Source organism: Mastomys coucha, unplaced genomic scaffold (assembly GCF_008632895.1).
Source record: "Mastomys coucha isolate ucsf_1 unplaced genomic scaffold, UCSF_Mcou_1 pScaffold20, whole genome shotgun sequence".
Classification (NCBI taxonomy): domain Eukaryota; kingdom Metazoa; phylum Chordata; class Mammalia; order Rodentia; family Muridae; genus Mastomys; species Mastomys coucha.
In genome coordinates, this window is record NW_022196903.1 from 25717204 (window position 1) to 25740834 (window position 23631).

Below are 23631 nucleotides of genomic sequence, written 5' to 3' on the forward strand. Positions count from 1 at the left end.
AAGGCCCCTCTCAAATTGTCTTTTGTTCTGTAGACTCCTACTGGGACTCGGTAGGAGTTCAAACCCTTCTTGGCTTTTACACACAGTTCTAGTCCGCAGGCTCTTCATCCTACTAATGAATGGCCTTGATGAAGTTGGGACTTTTCCAGATCAAGAAACTCCCTCCTTCTCTCAGCTGAGTGCATGCTGTCTCTCCTCTAACATCTCTCTCCCGAATCTCACTGTACTCCACTCCAGTTTACAAGTTTCCATCACTAGACTGAACTCTACTGTAGAGACTTTGTCGTTCTCTTTGTAGGTCTGGTACTTCTTTGGTAAGGGTCCAATAATACTGGGGAGGGGGGGAGGGTGTACATTAAACTGCTACAAATGCACAAGGGCAGTGAAGGTAAAGGAGAACAAAGACAGGGTCCTATTTTGCTCCCTTTGCAATGGCGGCTTGGTCTGGGGTACCCCGACTCAGGAGTGATGGGCCCCTTCATCTCCTTCCATGTTTCTGGAGGTCTTTTATTTTTACTTCTTTTGCAAGTGTCACTCCTAGTCAGAAAACTCTTTGAAGGCAGGGGCTGTGTCTTTATGTACTTGGCTCCTCCAAGCCTCAAACATCGGTGTCCGGTGGGCCTTTGGGGGAGAGCTCGCCTGGCACCAATGGGTACCTCTGACGTGGGGCCTAGGCCTGCCCCGCCCCAGGCCCTGCGCTCGGCCCCCTCCTCACGCTGGCCACTTCCCGCCTTCCGGGCGGCGGAAGTGACCGGCTGTTCGTCCCTGCCCACGTGGCGCCTTTTCCGGTGCGCCCGCCCCCTCCGGCTCTCGGGTCCGGACCTGGCCCTCACCTCAGGATTCCCAATGTGCCTCCGGGCAGACATATTTGCTCCAACCGACCACGCTCAGGGTTCTAGCCTCCCGTCTTGCCACTAATCTAGCTTCCTACCCCCACAGCCCCCACTCAGCCGCCTCCCTGTAATCTCTCTTCCGATTGGCCTGGCTGCCCAGGCCAGCCAATAGAGACTCCGTTTACTGCCTCGGCCCGGGCGAGGGAGAGCGAGAAACCGCTCAATGGTTGCCAAGGGCAACGCGGGACGCCCGCTAGCGCAGCTAGAATCTTGGCGGCCTGCTCCTGCCTGAACGCGGGAAGAAAGGGGGAGGGGGACCTGGCGCCTGCGCAGACCTGAAGAGAGGGTCAGGCCTCAGGCTGGAGAGAGAACACAAATTCACCACAGGTCGCCCCAACCCCTTTGTAAAGCCTTTATAACCAAACATCAGGGCTACTTCTTCCACAACAGAGGACATGATTTGGGCCATGGTTGTTCATCTGGAACGAGAGTACATAGTTTATTATGTTTAGGTTTTAAGTTATTATGCAAATTATGTAAAAATATCATCAGTAAACACAGTAATTATTCTTGCTCTAAAAGCTTTTAGTCTATCGAAAGAACGGCAGCCTTAATTGCAAAGAGCACACACCGTTCAGTGGCTCATCATTCATTTAACAAGTATTTAATAAGCACCTTATGAGGAAAGCTGCAGCACATTTTGTGGAGGATGGGAAAGATGACTAAAACCCATCCTGTTGTCATGGAAACCATTGTGACTCCTGCCACCAACCACCACCTGTTCTCATTCCAGATCTGAAAATTAAGTCCTAGCACCTTTACAAAACAATTACCCACACAGTTTGACTCGGCTCCTAAATGTCCCACCAAATCCATCAAAATTATTTCCTTTTACAGGGAAGGAGCAGCACAGTAACCCTTTGTCCTGTGCTCTAAGTCGTTTTTTTTTTTCCCCCGGAATAGAGAAAGGTTACATTGGCTTGTTCATACTGGCTAGCTCTGTGTGAATAACAACATCCATGTGAACTATGGCAGGCTCTATGCAGATGACCCGTTCAACAACATGGTCTCTCATATCCCATCCCCTTAGCTACTTCAGGAACCTGCTCTTTGGGTCGTATCTTGGATCAAGTCATTCAGACTGGACCTCCAGGATCTTGGACTATTGTCCCAACTGCCCCTGTACTATGTTTAGTCTTTAATACCTACCAAGGTTTATCTTAAGTTCCTTTATCATGTCTAGTCTTTTAACCCTTCTAAAATTTCTACCCATCATTCTACTAGAATAAAGGATTGGGGGCTGCAAAAAGTTAGAAGGGAGTAGATAGGGTATATTTATCAGATCTTTGCATAGGGAGCACCTGTGCAGCTTGGAGTTGGAGTAACTGTCATTTTTTTTTCTTTCAAATCCTATTTTTAATGATGGTTGTTAAATGCTTTAACCTTCTCTGTAACCTACCACCCACCAGAGGTAGTAGAAAAGAAAGGATACAGGAAATGTGGACCTGTTTAGAAAGGTTCTTTGGAGCAACTCAGTGTTGTCTGGAAATCAGCAGTTCAATTCACAGGTTAGCAGGCAGTGGCAGCTCCATCCATTCACAAACACCTCACAGATACACCAGGAGTCCAGTTCAATAGTATCAGGTTAGCAACAGTGGAGACACAACCTAGCAGAGACAGCCAGGCCTCAGCCTCTGCTCTAGTTAGTAGGAGGGACCAGCAGGAACACCAGTAGGAGAACTTCTCAGCTGTGCCTCTCTCAGGGAAGTGAAGATCAGTGAAGACTCAAGACCACAAATGTTGCGCAGCTAGCTGTACCAGCAAGCCAAGCTCTGTCTCCATCACTCATGGAGTCCTATTTATACCCTCCAAATATCACATGTCCTCCACGTGCCTTGCCTCAGCTCAGCTCTTCCTTCAGCATGTGCATCCAATCAGCCCTAGTCCTTGGAAGCTGCAACAAACTTCAGCACACCACCAGAAGTTTTTTGGTGCATTTCTCTCTATGGCGTCCAGACAAATTGCAGCTTAATGACACAATGTAAGGTGGACCAATACATGCGTGTTGTTAGCAAAGAATCCTTCATCAAATGCCCTTTTATGCGCTTGCTTTAGCAGGACATCCTTTCTCCTGTGTCTGCTTTAGAGAAATGTTCCTTCACAAGTGTCTGCCTTAGCCTTTCACACCTGTGTCTACTTTAATGAAACGTTCCTTCACGTGTTTGCCACAGCAAAACACCATCCAAATGACTTCCCAGAGAAGAACGCTTAAGTTTCCACTTCAAGTGACCATAGGGATTATATGTAGAAAATTTAGAAACGGACAGGTGGGATGGCTTAGTGGACAAAGGTCCTGACTGCCAAAGTGGATGACATGAGGTCATCCACTGGAACCTACGTGGTAGAAGGGGAGGACTAACTTGCAAGTTGTCTTGTGACTTCCACACACGTGCATTCCACACATGCATACTCACAAAGTAAATAAGTAAGGAAAAGAAAGAATAAGAAGGGGCCAAAGCCCAGAGGTCGGAGGAAAGGAAGAAAGGAGAAACTTGAGGACATATATAGGGGAGGCCATAGGCATACATGAGGTGAGAAAAGCAGGCCGAGAACCTGGACTATGTCCAGGGTAGTTATAAAGCTTTAAACTTGGAAATCAAGCAAATGGGTGGGTGATAATGCATTCATAAAGGCACAAAACAACAGTCCAGTTTCCAAGAACAGAAAATGTAATGTCCTGCACACGTTCAACATCCATTCTTCAGTGCTGGGGATGGCTTCTTTGTAAGACTGTGGTTAACTCTTGTTCCAGGAGTTATGCAAATATAAGGCTTATTGGCTTTCGTGGTCATTGTGTTTATCAAATTAGGGCAGCGTATAAGGCATATATCAAGATTGTGGAAGTGTGTACTCTTCAGTCTGAGTCTACCTTGTTCCTGGGATGGAGCAATTTAAACACATGATTCTCCTCTATCCCCTGGATTCTGATGGGGAAGAGCCCAAAGGCTCTTGAAGAGACTCTGCCCAGAAAGAGCCATGCCTTGCTTCCCTCACGCGCCTCCATGGACTCTTTGGTAGTGTCAAGTTACAAACCAAAAGGCTTTTAGCATCAAGATTCCTTTCAGATCCTACAGTGTCAAAACTGGATCAACATTAAAGGAAGGTGTTTACTCTCAATATGAAAAATAGCTAAATGCTATCAAATGATAATTCACAGACGATAACATTCAGTAAACATTGGTGTGTCTAACAAGGCAAAGAGCTGTCTCATTTTTCAACTGGCCGACAAGATACCTTAAAAAAAAAAGAAAATGTTAACCCTATAGTATCCAGTGGCTCATGAAATAAACACCTTTGGATATTGCTAATGTGCATATAAAGAAGTGTGACCTGTTTAGTAATTTAATAACAACTACAAGAGAAATCCTCAAATCTTAATATCCTAAGAATTTTATCTAAGGAAATAATCAGAATAATGTTTGGCAGTGGCACTCATAGATGTTAACTGGACTCCTCCTTAAAACACTGAAAAATCAGAACCAGCCTAATTGGTCATCAAGTAAAAAAAACCTGTTAAACTACATATGGTCATATTCATAAAAGGTAATTTACAGAATTGTGAACACATATATTTTAAGAGATAATCAGGTCAATAGAGAGCTATTCCTGACCCAGTAAATGAAAAGAACGCTGAGAAATTTTTATTTAATATGATCCTGAAATGTATGGAGAAAAAAAAAATACGGCTATCTTTAGGGGAAAAAATGAAAAAAAATAATAAAGGCTATATCTGGATTACAAAATATAGATATTTGTTTTATTTGGTTGACATTTTGTGAGATTTTCACAGATTTTCTTTAGTGATTATGAACTCATTCCATATTCTTCCCCTAAGAAACAAAGCTCCCTCGCAGTGCTGGCTGCATCCTGAAAGCTGTCTATGGCTTTTGTCTCGGCTGATTTAGACCAGAGCGGAATTCTGAGTAATTCTCCTATGTGAAGTGCAGCAGTTCTTGGCAATAAAAGACTCTCCAGGCACTTGAGCGAGATCCTTGCAATCAGCGATGATTGCTAAGAGCTTCAAGCTTTGTTTGTAAGAGAAGAAGTTCTGATTCTTTTCTTTAGAAGTTCCTACTCCCACTGATTAATCTTATTTTTCTCCGAAGTTAGAAGTACTCTTATGAACTTCCATTTGTTTGATGTCTCCTTTTTAACCCTGTATGGGCTCGCAGACGCTTTTGAGCTCTATTGAGTTTGAGGGGAGGGAGCCCCAGGTAAGGTCAGCATGGGTGATAGAAAGATAGTTTGTATTTTAGGGGTCCCTGGGCCCACTCAGTCCCCTGAATCCTCTCTCCTGAACTAAATGGGCATTTTGGTACCCAGAAGCTTGGTCCTTTCGCATGTTTCCAACTCTCTGTACCTTCCTTCCTTCCCTCTGAACCTCTCTATTGTCCAGCTCTGCATCCTCCATCCAATTGTTCTCCGTGCTTCCCTTGGGTGTCAAGTCTATTTCTTGATTAAAGTCCAAACTCCCCACTCCGCCAGACCTGTCTCATGATGTTCCTTTTTGGATATGGGCCTTGGCTCCATTCCTTGGCTTCATTTGTTCTTAATTCCTAAATGACATACATGTCCAGATGTTAAGGAAATAGTTCCACCCAATCTAATCCAGTTCGGGGATCCTTTCCTGGGTCCCAAGAAATAGAACTCATGGCTGAAATAGTGAGTCTTTACCCCATGGAAGGTTCCTGGAACAGTGGCAACAGTTGGGTGTCATTCTATGGGTGTGGAATGCATTCAAAGGAAGAGCACACCGAATCTGAGTGGGACACTGGCCCTTGCCTACACATCACTACAGCCAGTCCAAGGAGAGTGGTGGATACCCAAGTCTATAGTCACATGCTGTACTACTTTCTAATGAAACGAAGAAGTAATAACATAAATGATATCCTGGTTGATTAGCTCCTAGACTCCATGTGACTACTTACGCAGTTCTGAAGCCATCTCTGTGTCTTGGTCCATTTTCTGTTCTTATAATGAAATACTGGAGGCCAGATAAGTTACAAAGAATAGAGATTTATTTAAGTCAGAGTTTTAGGGGCCAGGAACTCCAATTGTAAATTGGGGGTTATAATTGTCAACATATGAAATTTGGAAGACACGTTCAAACCCTAACAGAGGGCTACATGGACTGCCTGGTTGTGACAGAATGCATCGGACATGTCGCCCATAATGTTCCTTCCCAGGAGATCTTCCACCTGTGACAGAATCCAGGATGTTAGAATAGTACAAGGAATGTTTTGGTCTTTGGTTTGAGATTTTGGGGGGAACAATGTTCTGCCACAGACCCAGTACCAAGAGCACTCTGAAGATCTGGCCTGGTCAGAACCGAGGTAGAATCAGAGCTGGGGGGCACCTAACCATCATACAGTGGGCACAGGGATGGCCACTGGCCTGTGTGTCTGGAGAACGCAGATGAGGACAGAATGTGCCAAATGGTTGTATTTGTCAGAATAACATTAGAACTCAGGGTTTCGTGTGAAAACTTGAAGCCACTAGCTTGCACCCCCTCTCCTTGCTTTCTTTGTCTCTCTTTTCCCTCCAAATAGAATTCTTGTCCATAATTTTTAAACAATCAAGATCATGGTAAAAACAAAACAGCAACACACTGACAGACATTCTGCTTCTATTTAGTATGCAAAAACAAACAAACAAAAAACCCCAAACCAAACAAACAAAAAACCAAAAAAAAAAAAAAAAAAAAACCTTCAAGGGAACATCACCCCCATCACAACCAATAGAAAAGTAGCTCTTCTATAAAAATCATGCCTTCTTGAAGCCCTCAGAGAGATGAGCTCATGTTCATGAGTTCATAACTAACTCCAAAGTCCTGTGGATTCCTGCTCTGTCCATCGGACTAGATACAAAGGTTCTGGTTATAAATGTAGGGAAGAAGAAACCCTTAGGCTGCATGTGGGTTAGCAGAGTAGTGTGGAGGAATGGGGGAGCCATGCTAGTTAATTCTGTGTGTCAGCTTGGCTGCAGCAAGGCACCCAGCTGTTTGGTCAAACATTAATGTGGGTATTTCTGTAAAGTGCTTTAAAGATTAGATTAATTGATTGACTTCGAGCAGAGCAGATAACCCTGTAGGCTATGGTTTGGCTTCATCCAAATAGTTGAAAACCTTAAGAGAGAAAAGACTGACCACCCGTAAGGAGGCGAGAATTTGCCAGCAAGCTGCCTTTGGACTTTCTTCCCTTTGTCTGCAGCCTGTACACCCTGTGCAGACTTTATTTTCTCTTTGAATTGCTAACCTCTATAATTACATAAACCAGTTAACTCTTTCCTCTCCTGTCCTCCTCCTCTCATACAGAGAAATATTCTTGTAGATAAAAGGGTAGTGATATCCACACCCAACTGTTTCTGTTTCTCTGAGAATACTGCCCAGGATACAGACCCTATCAAAGAGGACATTTGCACTCTCTTCTCCATCCATGTCCTCTGGTTACTCACAGAAAGATGGGAGCAAGACAAGGTAGCCAAGGGAAGCTATGTTGGTGGAGCAGATTTTCAGGAAGTGATCGGTCACTGCCAGGGACAGGCACAAACATTACCCATATCCTTACGATTCCTATGTAAGTGATAAAACAGACCATCAGGATGGGGGCTCCACGAAGAGGGGGAAACATCTGGGGCCAGGAAGGAAGCTGGCCTTCCCATTCCCAGAAATCCCACAGACATCTGCTGTTTTAGAGAGAGGAAGGGTAGAGGTGTAAGCTGCTTGAGTCAGGGGCAGGATGGGGTGGGTCAAGAAAAATCTCTAAATCCCAAGAACTTGTACCAGCACACTGTAGAGATAAGAGTGCCAAGGGGGTAAACCTCTGCATAGGCCCTCCAAAGACACCAGGCAGTGTTTGGCCAGGTAAAAGAGGAGTGATTCAGCTGGCGCCTAGAGATGAGGCAGATAATTCTTGGGAGAGACTGAGGGGCCCGGACCAGAGGAACTACCTCCCTGCTCTTACTGCAGCCCAGTGACAAGCATTGAGCTGCAGTTTCTCTCATGCACTGGGAGACAGGAATAGAGGAAGAGCTGTAGGGAAAAGCCTCTGCATACCAGTGTGTAGGTAGGCAGGAAGGCCAGAGGTAACCTGCAAATCAGAAACCTTGCCAGCTCCGAACACGGGGCTGTGACTCTGTCTGGTACCCAGGGAAGTGAGAGCAAGTGCAACACATGAACCATCTGCTAACTAGTGAGTTAGACTCCTCAAAAGCAGCCCTCCTCTGCGGGAGCATGCTGCCCAAATGCAGGTCACTTCATTCCTACAATCTGACATCATGGCTGCCACTCGGTACCAAATCATGGCATAGAGACAAAGAGAGAAAGGGACACTTAAAGATCTGTCAGATCTAGATTTTACAATAACTGACTAACATGCTAAAAGTCCTAGTCAGAAAGGTAGAAAAACATATTAGCATGTGGAGAATTTTAGCAAATAGACTATGAAAAATGAAATAGGAGGAATAAAAACATAATATCAACAGTGAAAAATTTGGGATGAGCAAGATGGCTCAATGGGTAAAAAGCCCTTGTTATGAACATTTGATGACCTGAGTTTGATCCCTGGGACCCAGAGGGTAGAAGGAGTGACCTGACTCCTGCTGGTTGTCACCTGCCCTCCACATATGTGACATGAAATACACATGCACTAAATAAATACATATTTTATACAAGGTTGAAGAATTTTTCTAATATCAATAGCAACCTAGCTAGAGTTGACGTGACCTTGAAGACAGTAAGAAAGTCATCCAAAATGAAACACAGGGAAAGTCTAGGAAAGGAGTACAAAAAGAAGCATTAAAAAGGTGAGGCCTAGGGACTTGGTTTAGCTGATAAAGAGCTCTGCTCCTGGCCTGAACACCCATTCACAGACTCGAATATGTACAACCCCACACAAGCATAATGCATATACCCATAAGAGTTAATCTTTTTTTTTAAATGCTGGAATGTCACCAAGAAGGTAAGCAAGCAAGACAGATGTAGATGACATGTAGCAGGGAAGGATTTTCTAAAAATAGTAGAAAGCAACCAAGGTACAAGTCTGAGAACTTAACGTTGTAAGAGCAGCCAAAAGAAAGCAGAAATTAGAGCCACCCACATAGTGCAGACATGGAGACAAAGTCAATGCACTCAGAAAGACACGGAATATTGCACATAGAAGAACAAGGATACGGTTATAGCAAACTTCTTGTTGGGAGCAACAACAACTACAGAAACCAAAGCCAAAACAGAAAATTAATGGATATGTTATAAGTACAGATAAAGGATGGGTCAATTCTGAATTCTACAATCAGGGTACCCTTTGTTTGTTTGTTTGTTTGGTTGGTTGGTTACTAGGCAGAAGACTGATTTGGGTTCATAATTTTGGGAACCTCTATCTATCCTGGCAAAGAGCTTATATTGGAGTAGGCTCATAGCATAGTGTCAAACAACAATATCCACCAACCAGACCCCCCAGAGCTCCCAGGGACTGGACCACCAACCAAAGAGTACACATAGAGGGACCCATGGCTCCAGCCACATACTCAGCAGAGGATGACCTTGTCCACCATCAATGGAAGGAGAGGCCCTTGGTCCTGTGAAGCTCGATGCCCCAGTGTATGGGAATGCCAGGGCAGAGAGGCAGGAGTGGGTAGGTGGGTAGGGAAATACCCTCATAGAAGCAGGGGGAAGGTGATGAGATAGGGGGCTTCTGGAGGGGAAACCAGGAAAGGGGATTACATTTGAATACCCAATAAATAAATAAATAAATAAATAAATAAGATACTCTTCAGACAAATTTGGGAAATTCATTGGCAATTGTCTTGTATTAAACAAAATATTAAAGAAGTTCTTTCTCAGAAAAAGCATGTTCATAGTGGGATCATTGTGGCAAATACAAAGACATGAAGAACAATGGGAATGATTTTTTTTTAAATGAGGATAAATACAAAAGACATTTCCCATCAATTTTTATTGTCTTTAAAAGAAAATTCATTAACTTCAAATGGTAACAATGTCTCATGTGATTTATAGTGTGCATAACCAAATACTCAAGAGCAGGTAATTTATGAAGAATAGATGCCCTGGGGGCTGAGAAGTTCAAAGGCAGCTTACCGGCACCTGCTCAGCACCTGTCTGGACCCTTCTCTGTGGGTCATGTGATAAGAGAGGCCAAGAGCGCAGAGTCTCTTTCTGTCTTAAAAAGTTCCTAATGTCACGGGGCCCCACTCTCATGACCCCACTTAATCCTCTCTGCCTCTCAAATGCCCCAACTCCAAATGTTATGAACATATGAATCTGGCTATCAAGTTTCCAAAGAATGGCGTTTTGGAGGGTACATTCAAACTACACTAGGCTTTAGCCACTCAGTGATTCTCCACAGTGAAGTCTTTTGAGGTTTCTGTTCCCACCAACTGTCAGAGGACAGTCTCTCACCATCCTGAGAGCCTGAGTCACCCTGGAGGACAGCCCTTCCAGCATGCCATGACATCTCTTGTCGCTCAGTCCCTTGTCTGAACTTGCTTCTTGTTTGGTAAGTCTGACTTCGAATCATTTGATTACCTTCTACTCATCCTTTAGGGCGAATATGAACCCACCTTGCTCTGGGAACCTTCCATGATTGACCTCTGTCTTCATCCCAGAGTGTGGGATGGACTCTTTTCAAATGCCACCAACACATGCCTGAAAACAGCCTGGCCTGGGATCTGGGATCTCTTTATCTGTTTCCTCCATCCTCCAACCCCCTATCTGACACTCCATCAAGCCTCATTCTTCACATTCCTCATGCCTGGTTTGGTGTCTGGCACTAGATAGGGGCTCAACTTTTGTCAAGAATGAAGTGTGACAGTTCCTACGAAGACACACAGGAGACTGACTGATAGTAGAAAGCGGCCTCCTTTGTTACTCTGAACATTTTCAACCTTTTTATCTACTATCTAGTGTATCGATAAAGCATGATGATAAATCATCTCCCAAAGTGATAATATTTTTAATTGTTAGACCAACGGGACCCACACATGATACACACATAAATGTCTGCAAATGTCATCCTAACAGGATGCAGCCGAGCCTGGAAATCTACTCAAGGCATGACGGAATGTGAAGGAGAGCTGTAAGCTCTTCAATGGTCTTAGCAGCTGAAGCAAGAATATGGGAACAGGAGGGGGATAGTCTGTAGGGAGTGCTGGAGAGTGGAGCCAAGGAACAAACATTTGTCATTATGCCTCCAGCCCTGTCAAGGGAAAGGGTTCTTTTTTTTGACCGTTAGACACAAGCATGCAGTCCACCCTATATCCCCATGGATGCCACAGATCTCATCCAGATCCCTCCCTTTGTTCTGATTTCATGCTCACAAACAACCTCCTGATTATAATTTGGCTTCCCATGTAGATTTTCCAACAGGAGAGAATGCGCTGACCAGTCAGCACGAACATCTGGTCCATTTGGCAGGGAGAGCTCTCTTTGTATATGAGTGTATTAGTGTTCTGGTTTATATATCAGTCAGTTTATACACCCCAGGGGCTGAAGAGGTGCTCATTCTCCCAGCCCTTGCTCAGGCTGTCAGCAGGGCCCTGCTCCCCCTGCTTTTCCTACCTTACTCAGTGTAGACAGAGGACGATGGATCTCGCGAGCGAGCCCCATCTCCCATTGAGTAAACCCATCTTGCCTTGGGCTCACCTCTTCTCCATCATTCAACCCACTGCCAGTGCACACATTCAGGGTGTGTCCTTGGCCCTCTCCCCCTCTTCAGAAATCTGGACCCTGTTCATTCACAGTTCCTATTTGCCTACACTAGGGTTCTTCCCCAGTCAGTTCACTCCCTTCAGTGGTCACTTTCAAAGGTTGCAGATTGAGAGGAATCTCACTTTCAGAGAGATGGTTAGACTTGAGCGAAAGTCTGGAGAGTGAGGGGTCAGTCACTTCATCAAGAGCTCAAGTAGAAGTGGAGTAGAGCATGAAGTAGACCAATCTCTGCCTGGTTGGAATGGATGCTTGGATGACTTGGGAGGCTCTATAGCTCCACTGATGACTATAACTACTGTAGGTGCTGTCCTGATGGGCTATTGAACCCTCTAGGAATGGTATTCAGTGGTTCTCAAGCGGTGAGTCACAACTCTCTGTGGGGGAGGGGGCAAATGACCCTTTTACAGGGATCACCTAAGACCATTGAGAAATTCTGATATTTACAGTATGACTTATAACAGTAGCACTTTTACAGTTATGAAGTAGCAAAAAGAAAAAAAAGAAGAAAGAAGAAAGAAAAATAGAAAGAAAGAAAAAAAAAGTATGGTTGTAGGTTACCACAGCATGAGGCCCACAACATTAGGAAGATTGAGAGCCACTGAATAGATGCTAAGTTAGGGAAACCACTGACAGGAGATATCAAATAGATCAATGTTGGGCAGGAGAGAAGTCCTGTGAACATTTTCAAACTGAGACAAAGATCCACAAAAAATGGAGGGAAGGCCAAACGAGGCAGCACTTGCCCATAAGCTCAGAACTTGGAGGTGGAGGCAGAAAAGCCAGGAGTTTAAGATTGTTTTGTCCAATTAGCAAATTCATGGCAAATATCCCCAACTCCAACCTCACCCTCTCTCTGTTCTCAAATAAATCCAGCTGAACTGGAACTCACTATCTAGCCTAGAGACTGGTTTTGGATGTAAGGTAATCCTCCTGCCTCAGCTGTCCCAGTGTTGGAACTATAGGCATGAGCCTGCAGGCTCAGCTCCCAGGGCAGATTACACAGATTTCGTTTTTCCTTTCTGTGACTGTAAAAAAATACCTGAGGTGAGGTAATTTATAAAGAAAAGAGCTTTGTCTTGTCTCACAGGTCTCAAAGTTATAAAATCAGGCACCAGAACCATCTCAGCTTCTGGCGAGGGCTGCATGTTGCTTAACGTCGTAATGGGAAGCACAAGGGTGAGCCACTATGAGCAAAGAGTGGAAGGGGTTTGAGGATGCAGGGATGGCAAGCCGGGTAAAAAGTGCTAGCTGTTCTTGTAGAGGACAAGACTTCAGTTCTCTGCATCCACATCAGGTGACTCACAACTGCTTGTAATTCCAGCTCTGGGGATCTAGCCTTTTCGAGCACCCACATACAGAGATACACACACATGCACAGAAGTAATTTTAAAAAGCCTTAAAACAAACACATAAAAATCAATAAAAGAAATGACTGCAGTGGCAGCACATGCCTTTAATCCCAACACTCGGCAGGCAGAGGCAAGTGAATCTCTGTGAGTTTGAGGCTTGCTTGGTCTATAGAGTGAGTTCCAGGATAGCCAGGGCTACGTAGTAAGACCCTGTCAAAAACAAAAAACAACCCTTCCGAGTGGAAGGGACCTGGCCTATGCTGGCTAGTCTAGTCCCTCCAGAAAAGCATCATCCCTTTGTGCAAGCTCCCTAGGAGCCCAAGCCTGAAGACTGCCTGTTCCTGCTCCCTATGCTCTTTCCAAAGCCTAGGGAATATTAAGGAACTCCAACACAAATGCTTTGTGAGGTGGGTTTCCCACATGAGTAATGAGGAGAGTCTCCAGCAGAACAGGAGCCATTGGATGGAGAATTATACAATAAGAAAAGCAGGGGGGGCTGGTGAGATGGCTCAGCGGGTAAGACCACTGACTGCTCTTCCGAGGGTCCTGAGTTCGGATCCCAGCAACCACATGGTGGCTCACAACCACCCGTAATGAGATCTGACGCCCTCTTCTGGTGTGTCTGAAGACAGCTACAGTGTATTACGCCGGAGCGAGCGGGGTCGGAGCAAGCGGGCCATCCTGAGTTCAATTCCCAGCAGCCACATGATGGTTCACGGCCGTCTGTACTACAGTATACTCATACACATAAAAATAAATAAATAAATCTTTAAAAAGAAAAAAGGAAAACAGGGAGTGGATTGGCTTCTTGATATTTTTCTTTTGAAGGGGCATTTATTCAAGTTTATTCAGTTTGAAGATTAGGGTGTTTTATAATCAAGAAAAATACTAAACATATTCTGCATATAAAATACTTGTGAGATATGTTATTTTCTTTTTTACACTTTCCTATCTTTTTTATTTTTTAAAAATTTTCCATTTTGAACATACCATTTCTTCTAACTTTATATTCTTTCAACAACACCAAAAAAGGCAAACAAACAAACCTAAGCCTCCCTAAAAAAAAAAAATCAAAGACAAAAACCACACACACACACACACACACACACACACACACACACACACACACACAGAGTGTTGAGTTTTGTACAGGCCAAATACTCCTAGGCCTGGGGCCTTCGCTGGGCTGGGGCTGATGCAGCCAGTGTCCCTCCCTTGAGAGCCGACCCTCTCTGTCCCAGCAGGTACCAGTTCCAATAGCTTCTTGGTTAAGGGAGGGACTTTGGGTCCACTTCCCTATTCTATGCTAAAACGTTTTTTTTTTTTTTTATAAGTTTCTATAAGTTTTTTTCACTTTAAATTTTTTCGGAAGTCAAATTTATCTGTATTTTTCTTTTATCGTTTGTCCTTTGATGTTATTTCTAAGAATCTAAGAATCTGTGTCTGACCTAAATTTATGAAGTTCTACCTCTACATTTTCTTCTAATAATTTTATAATTTTAACTTGGGTATTTTTTTAATCAATATTGTTAATTTTTACATAGAATATAAGAGAGGGTTTACCTTTTTTTTTAAAATCCAGTTGATCCAGAAACATTTGTTGAAAGAAATATTTCTCTTTTTAAAAACATAATATTGTTATTATTTGGGAATTTTGCATAAAGCACCCCATCGCACTTACTTCTTCCCAGGTCCACCCCGCCCGCACCTCATGGCTTCCACCTGAAAAGACAAAAGAAAAGGGAAGAAAAAGAGAAGAAAAGAAAAGAGAAGAAAAGAGAAGATAAGACTAAGTCCAAGTTGTGTTGTCCATAAAGTCACTGGAGCATGGTCAAACTCCTAGGGGCCAGCCCTTTAAAGAAAATCGAGTCCTTCTCCACCCACACCCCCGCCGTAGCCATCTGTTGTGGAGAGAAACACTTCAGTATCTTCATCACAATTTTAAAGAGTTCTCTTCGTTGGCTTCCTGTGTCTAGATTATTACTTTTCCGTGTGTGTGTGAGTGTGTGTGTGTGTGTGTGTGTGTGTGTGTGTGTGAGTGTGTGTGTGCGCGCGCGCACGCGCACGGGCGGGGGGGGGTGGCGGCTGTTGTCGCAGAAGTCTTCTGTGTCTTTTTTCTTTCTCAAGTATAAGTCTGCAGTCATCTGCAGCACTGCAGAAGAATCTTCCTCATCCTTCCAGTCAGCAAGAAGGTGGATCAGAGACTTCCAACGGTGACAGCAAGGACCACGAATATCCTCCTGGCCTCTGGCGCCAGCATGGTCCATCTCTGGTGACAGTTCAGGATGTGGACACCAACACAGCTATGGCAGGACCATAGACATGCCCTCCCTCATCCCCTCCCCACAGCAACATGGACCACGGACAGCCATCTGGCCCTTGGTGGTAAAGGAGCATTTCAGGGGCGGGGTGGCGGGGAGGTGGAGGATGCCTTTAATTCCAGCATGAAGGAATGGAAGCAGAGGCAGGTAGATCTCTGTGAGTTCGACTCCAACCTGCTCTAAATTCCAGGATGTCCAGGGCTACACAGAGTATTTCTTTACCTACTGAATTCTCTCAGTAACCTTGTCAAAAATCAATGGGCCACAGCTAGGCAGGGTAGCCCACACCTTTAATACTAGCGTTCTGGAGGCAGAGGTAGGTAGCTCTAAGTTCAAGTCAGCCAGATCTACAGAGCAAGTTCCAGGATACCTCTGGCCCCAGAGAGGGAAACCCTGTCTTAAACAACAAAACAACAAACAAACAAGCAAAACTCAATGGGTCCTAAATGACTGGGTTTATTTCTGAATTCTCATGTCTTCTGTTCACCTCCATTTCCATCAGCTACAGGGGGCTGCACATTGTGACTTTCACGACTTGAATTTGGGAAGCAGAAATACGAGCGCTGCAGCTTTGTTCTTTTTTTCTTTTCTTAAGATCCTGGGGTTAGGTTTAGGGCTCAGTGGTTAAGAGCACCGGATGGTCTCATGGAGGACCCAGGTTCAGTTCCCAGCACCCACATGAAAGCTCAAAGGATCTGTAACTCCATTTGCAGGTGGCTTCTGTGGGCACAAAAGCATGCAGTACATATAAACTCATGCTTCACACACATACTCATTATATGTGTGTGTATAATTGAAAAGGATTGTTGGGATCTTCTAGGTCCCTCATGTTTCCATTAAAATTTTAAAATCTTCTCTATCTATCTATCTATCTATCTATCTATCCATCTATAATATATATATACATACATACAGGAGGGGGTGGTTTGAAATTTTATAGGGACTGAACCAAACCTATGCTATCAACTTAGGGAGCACTGCCATCTTAACTAAAACATCTACCAGTTTTTCAGCAGCGTGCCATTCCATTTTCTAAGGTTACTCGGGTTATTTCAACAATGCTAAAGTCTTCTCTGTGCAGTCTGTAGGGACAGAAGAAGCAGCCTTCTATGGGCTGCTAGCGAGCATAGCCTGAGGCAGCAGAGTGGTGCAAGCATACTCACACCTTCTGACCGTCCACGAATATAGAAATGTTGATTCCTCCAGGAGCATTTCAACCCCAAGACTTGCCTTTTGAAGCTTCCTGGTTAGTCTATTATTTGCCCCAACCATTATTTGCCGACTCAAGCAGCCATGAAGTTAAACAATTAGCTCTAATTGTTTTTGACAAACATCCTAGGGAAAAGTGGGTTTTATTTGCACTGATGAACTCTAATCAAATAAAGAAAGCCTTGCAAATGGAGTCTCCCAGGGAAACACCAGAGAGGTGAAATAATAACAATTCTTTTTGAATGAGGCTTTAAGAGGCCCCCATTCCTCTAAAGAGGCGGCAGTGGGCTCTCGCAACAACCACGAGACCTCTGGGTTTATTGCCAGCCCAGCCCCTTTGTTTTTAAGGTTACTGTGGAGTAAGAATCAGGGGTATGGGAACAGGGCCAGTTAAAAGATCGTAAAGGCATGGTTTTAAGGGAGATTCAGTAGCTTTTCTTGAATAAATGCCCCCCTGGATTACTAAAGCCGAGGGTTGTGTCCCCGAGTTCTGAAAAAGCTAATTAGAAGCCATTTCATTTCATGGGGAATTGGATTTCAAGGTCCTCAGTTTACCACCTTTGCTAACATCACTCATTCAGCATTAGTAACTCTGACAACCATGTAATAAATTTTTAGGTTGATTTAAACTTCCTACTTTTCCACAATATATGTGATATGTGTTATGATAATAAGCAGCCATTTAAACTACAAAAAGAAATTAAATGTAAAGTCGAAATCATGAAACTTCACTTACCCTCTCAGAGTGAGCTTGACTATTTAAACTAGGGACCATAAGCTAGGAATATTCTTTATTTTATTAGTTTTTAAATTTATAGTTTTATTTATTTGTGTTGTTGTTGCTGCTGCTGCTGCTGCTGGTGGAGGTGGTGGTGGTGGTGTTTGTATACCACAAAATTTCTGTGAAGATGAGGACAACTTCCAGGAGTCAGTTCTCTCCTGCCATGTGGGTCTCAGGGATTGAACTCAGGCTTCACAGTGTATGGCTTTTACAGCGTATGGCTTTTACGCCTTTAACTCCTTTACCCGGTGAACTATCTTGATGGCCCAGGAACATTCTTTTAACTTTCCCATATTGGTTACTTCCGTTTTCACTCTAGGTGCAGTGTCTCGAAAATAAAATCTTTAAAAGGAAAAGCCCGCCTGGATTTCTGTGGGGCTGAGAAGAAAGCTGCGTCTTGTCCTGGTTAGTAACTTTCAGACCGGTTTCGAGAGGATCAGTCCTTGGTATGGAGGGGCAATTGTTAGAGGGCCATGTGCCCTTGTCCCCTGGAACAACCCAGTTTATTTTTTGTTAACACAGTGTAACTAATAGCATTCACTTTTTACTCTCAAAAAAGCCCAGTTCGGGTGATATATTTTATGGTCACCTTAATGATCAACAACTGCGGGGGGTGGGGCAGCCAGGCCAGGGTTTTAGGGACTGCTGCAAGAAATATGGGCACTCTAGTGTCAAGAATGAACCCGCGGATGAAAAGCCTGGTCATAGCTCTCGAAGGGTAGAGAGGGGCTACCAATAGCTTCTTGAGTATTTTTTGAACAAAAGAAAAATTGTTTTGGGGGGTGGGGTGGGATGGGGGGCTGCAGTTCTCCTTAGAGCTGATCCTTTCTGTGTAGTTCACAGCATCACTAGATCATCCCCTCACCTGCTGCGGTGCCCAGGTGAACTCAGGCTCTCTCTAGGCTCTCTCCAGGCTCCCTCCAGGCGTTATTTTGGTAGAAGCAGCTGGGGAGTGGCTCCTGAGGCCAGACCGTGGTGGGATTGGCACCTTGCTTGCTTGCTTGCTATCTGGTGCCTCAGAAGTGCCAGGTAAAAGACTCCGCTCAGCTTGAAGGCCTTGGGTAAGCCATAGTGACTGGCCAACGTGGCGACTGAGGCCCGTTGGCTGCTCAAGGTAAAACTTGCCTGTGGTTGAGAAAACTCTGAATTCTTCCAGGTTGAAGACAGACAGCTTTTCACTTACTGTCTCTTCTTGTTTTGGGAAGAGAGGAGTACCAGGAGGAAATTCTCCTCGTTTGGAACAATTATTTTAATTTTGTTTATTAAGATAATAAAACATGAGGAATTAATTCAGTGTAATTACTACAGTAGTGTAAACCTTCCCTAAGAGAGAAACTTTTCAGAAGAACAAACAAACAAAATCCGGTCAGGATGCTGGAGTGATGCTATCCTCCCGGGTCTGTTCTCCAGGCATGCATCACCAGGCCTGCAATGCCCATAATGCAAAGATCTTTCCAACCAGTCGCCAACTGAGGCGGTGATTAGGTGTGAGGCAAGTCAGCATGTGGGTGAAACTACTCACATAACATTAGCCCACTCTGAAGCAGAATCAACTGGAGGGAGACTTTTTGAAAGACACCCTGAGTGTGCCTACAGAATCATCTGCCTCATTTATGGGGGTGGTTTCCCCTCTTGCTCTTACTCCAAGAGTAAATTGAATTACACCTATTGATTTTCAAATATTAAGCCAATTTTCCATTCTCGGGATAAACCCCTGCTTGGTTGTGATGTAGTGTCCTTTTCTTGCTACATTCAGTGTATGAATATCTATCTCATCTGTTTTCATATATGTGTTGATGAGTGGATATTGGCTTGGAAGTTTTGCTTGGTTGTCATGTTGTCATGTCGGTTGGTGTCGTGGTAATGTGGATCTCCTGAAATGAACTGAAAAGTTTCCCCGCCTCTATTTTCTGTTAGCATAAAACTGGCATGATTTCTTTCCTAACCGTTTAATAGAAACCAGTGAGAGCATCTGGCCCTGGAGTCTTTCTTGTTTATACTCAACGTTACTGAGGTGTAATTTACAAGCAGTAACGTGTACCAATTTCAAACATAAGACCCAATGAATCTTGAAAAGCGCATGTGCTCACACACCCACAACGGCCACTAGTTCTGTCTCACTTGGAATGTTCCTTGTGTGCAGGCAGCACCCCATGCTGTCCTCCTTGGCTACCACAGATCTGATTTTGTGACTACAGGTCAGACTTTCACTTCTGGTTTATCCACATAGAATCCTATGGTGAGGTTACTGCTACTAATCAGACTGTCTTAAAATATATGCTTAGCTTAAATTTGGACACAGCAATTGCAATTCTTGCGGGGGTTCAGGGTGACATTTCAATGCGTACATACAATGATCTGATTGAGGCGATTAGCATACCCCTCCACCTCAGAACATTATTTTCTCAGGATTCAGGACTTCGTTACTTTTTGTTATTTAGTATAGATATACCACAGTCTGTTTCCATTGACCCATCAATCGACAGATAATTTTGGGATTGTAGGGCCTCTGTGTAAAACCCCTGTAAACATTCCTAGCTTTTATGTGGACGAGTGTCTTTACTTCGCTCTCGTAAACAGGATGGCTGGATAAGGGCATGCTTATCTGTGTCAGGAAATGACAAACTTCTTTGAACGTGACTGAAGCACTTTATATCCCCCAGCCCAGAACATTCTAAGTTTTGAAGTCATAGTCATTGTGATGGATGTGTAGCAGCAAAGATGGCAGCTTGGAATGCATTTCTCTGAAAACTAGTGATAGTGTATCTTTTTCTGTGCTACTTGGCTCCTTGAGTCATTTCTTCAGATCTTTGATGTTCTTATATTTTTGGTTGTGAGCCTCTCCTTTAACGGCTGAGCCATCTCTCCAGCCTGACCTTTGGTTTTCTTATTAAAGGATTTTAAAAGTTACATACTGAAAACACGTCCTTTTTCTTATACATATGTTGTGAATTTGGGGGGGAGTGGTCTAAGTTACAAGTTGTATATTTTAAAGGACGCCATTTCATTTAGGATGTCAAACTCATTATAAAGTTACTAATAGGGCTGTTTTATCCCCCTGACTGTCTGTCTGCCTGTGCTGCAGTCCCTTCCTTTGATGTCCAGCAGGCACCCTTTATTCCTCCATCAAGCCCAGGCCATGTCAGGTTTGTTGATGTTTTCGAGGAATCACTTTAAACTTTTCCCATTTTCTTAATAATTTCTGTTCTTTTTTTATTTTCCTTTATTTTGTGGGTTATAGGCTCTTCTTTTTTGCCCCTTTCTTTCCAGTTTTTTTTTTTAAAGGTAGAAGCTTAGATTGTAGACGTTCTTAGAGTCAGAAAAGATTTTCCTTAGCTATATCCCCCAAATTCTGATTTATTACTTTTTTTTTTCTTTAAAGACAGGTTCTCATACTGCTGTCAGACATTATCTACCCAAAGATGACCTTGGAAGAGTGATTCTCTTCCCACTACAAAGTCAGTGCTGGGATCACAGACATATACTGTGTGTCTGGTTTTATGTGATAACCAGGGACTGAACCCAGGGCTTCATCTGCACAAGGCGAGCAGATGTAACCATCAAGCTACATTCCCCAGCTCCCGATATAGTTTCATTGTTGTTCAGTTCGAAATATCTTTTCACTTCCTTCGCGATTGCCTTGACCCACGAGGTGCCTATAAATGTGTTGTTTGCATTCTTTCCGCTTGGTTATGAGGACCATACAAAGACTCCTGGGACTTTTGTTAGCATTAGATCTTTGAGGTTCATCTCCTGCCAGTGTCCACTGCTTTCTGTAGGATGTTGTAAAGTTCACTGGTTTCCCGATCTCACGAGCACATATGTTTGCTGCCTCTGAAATTTCATGGTAGTTGGAACCTCTTTCAGGATTCACACTGACAGGGCTTTCCCGTTATAAAACATTGCATGCTCGCTTGTTTCTCGCTTCCCGTTCTGAACTTTGTCCCGGAAAGCCCTCTTCTCTACGACTCAACTTGAGCCCTCCACTCCTATGAAATTAATATTTCTTTGATCATACCAAAGGAATACCATCCTGTTGACATCCAAACATGTTCTCTTCGTCACGGTAGAATTGCTGTGACAGGGGTTTTATTGAGTTCCAGTTTAATGGCTTTGTGGTCTGAGAATACACTGTATGATGTTCATCCTTTTACATTTCAGTCACACTGTCTATATTGGTGAATAAGTGTGAATTTGGAGAAAGGGAACATTCAAAAATCATTTGGATGTACTCTACAAATGTCAATTAGGACAATTTAGTTGATAGTATTGCTCCAAGTCATTAATATCTTTTTTTTCTCTCTGTTATTTTTCTACCAGTTCTTGAAAAGGGTGGACTTTGTCCACTTTCAGCCTTATAAGTGTTTGCTTCATATGTCTTAAGATTCTGTTATTAGCTTACAATTTGATTATTGTATCACTATGAAATATCCCTGTGGCTGAAAGAATTCTAAAACATCCATACAGACGTCTTGTCCCTCTGATGAGAAGGCTGCACATGGTTGCTATTGCCCTTACGATGGGAATTGTTTAGGTGGGTCTGACCTAACCATTTGCAAGTGGAGTTTTTCTCTAGCTGGTCCCAGAAGCTGAGCCAGCAGTTTGAAGCATAAGAAAGATTTAACACCTTGTTTCTGGCTTAACGATGGAAGGTCCACATGTCAATTATGGTAGACAATCTGTGGGAACCAAGGGTGACCTCTGGCTGACAGGCAGCAAAGACATGCAGGACTAAGTAATAAACCACAAGGAATTAGATTCTTGGAAGAAGATTTCCCCACCCAGAGCTTCTAAATGAAGCTTTAACTTGGTGAGTTTCAGCCTTGTAATAACCGGAATAGAAAACTCAACAATGTCTGGCCAGAGTTTCCGTGTACATGATTGTGAGCTAGCACATGGGGATTGTCTTAAAGTTAAATTAAAAGCAATGTGGTCATTTATTATAAAGCAATAAAAAGTGGACACATTCCTTTATCTCTGGTAATATATTTTATCCTGAAGTCTACTTGGCTGAACTTCACATATGGTTACTCCAGATTTCTTATGCTTAGGGCTTGCACACTGCAGTCATCTTTGTATCTGGTACTTAAGATGTTTAGGCTCTTTCTGTAGCCACCATCTGGTTAAGTCTCATTATTCACTGGGATCAGATCTGCCTTACAATAGAAATCTTTGTTCACTTAGATGTAATCATCTATGGTTGAACCCGTCTCTACTCTTGGTATTTTACTTATTTTTACTTATTTACTTGGAACTTTGTTTATTTTTATCTGCATTTGCTGTTTTCCCTCACACACCTTCTCTTGTTTTAATTAGATATGTTCCGTGCTATGGAACTCCTTTGTTATGTTACTGGTGACAGCTCTTTGCTCTATTCCCGCCCCCTCCCATCATCTGAGGTCTTTAACACTCATTCTTAATGCTGACATTGTCTCTTCAATTGGTATTTTATGTTTAAGTATGCAAGTGCGCAATCGAATGACTTGCGTTTCTGTTTGTTCACTACCATGTGTTCTGTGTGAAGGAGTGTGGGCATGTGTGTGCCATGGGACCTGTAGAGATCAAATGACTTCCAGGAGATGGTTTTCTCCTTCCCCAGTGTGTTTGAGGCACTGGACTCAGACTGCTTGACTTTGTGGCAAGTGCTTTTATCTAGTAAGCCATGTGGCAGGCTTGGTATGCCTTTTCTGTTCTTTTCATTCTTGGAATACATGAACCTGCTTGTGCACACGTAAATTCGGTAATATGCTGTTAATATGTTGGTCTAATCAATTATATTCTAAGGAAACTATAAAAATAGAAAGGTATTTTAACTCATATACTCATCATTCTCTTTTGGGTGTGCATTGGCGACTTTTGTATCTTCCCGATAGACTATGTGAGCCAAAGGCCTTAAAGGAAGAATGGTTTATTGGGCTCCTGGTTTCAGGACTTCAGTCCATCATGGTGGGGAAGGCATGAAGGCAGGAATGCGAGGCTGAAGTTCTTCACATGGTAGCTGACCAGGAGTTAGTGAAAGTAGCCAGAGGGCTGGAGAGATGGCTTTGTGGTTAAGAACATTTGATACTCTAGAAGAGAAAACAGATTCTGTTCTCACCACCCACGTGGAAGGCTCACAAGCAGCCCTAACTCCAGTTTTAGGGATCCAATGCCCTCTCTGACATCCTTAGGTACTGGGTATATACATGGTGTACATATATGCATACATACCATACATACATATATATGTAGGCAAACACTTACAAAATATGTTTTCAAAGTAGCTAGACCCAAAGATGAGTAGAGCTTAAGAGCCTACCTCCAGAGATACACTTCCTCCAGTCAGACACCATCTCTAATGCACCCACTGCCTTCC

The 23631-nt window shown here is 43.5% G+C and overlaps 1 protein-coding gene and 1 long non-coding RNA gene across 4 annotated transcripts in view; both read right to left on the reverse strand.

The window, feature by feature from the left end:
* Cep41 (centrosomal protein 41) overlaps positions 1 to 983 on the reverse strand; it is a 40559-nt gene extending 39576 nt beyond the window's left edge. For 2 of the 3 annotated variants that reach the window (XR_004121904.1, XM_031381433.1), the window contains exon 1: positions 834 to 983. Coding sequence is in view for 1 of the 3 variants with exons in the window: in XM_031381433.1 (XP_031237293.1) it covers positions 834 to 866 (33 nt within the window). In the remaining 2 variants the exon portion in view is untranslated. The remainder of the gene's footprint in view (positions 1 to 833) is intronic. The other variant, XM_031381435.1, reaches the window with a different exon arrangement.
* Positions 984 to 1230: 247 nt separating this feature from the next.
* On the reverse strand, positions 1231 to 1576 carry LOC116098683. The gene is made up of 2 exons (XR_004121905.1): positions 1509 to 1576; positions 1231 to 1312 (listed from the first exon to the last, which is right to left on the reverse strand). It is a non-coding gene; the product is annotated as an uncharacterized LOC116098683 (long non-coding RNA).
* Between the last annotated feature and the right edge of the window lie 22055 nt (positions 1577 to 23631).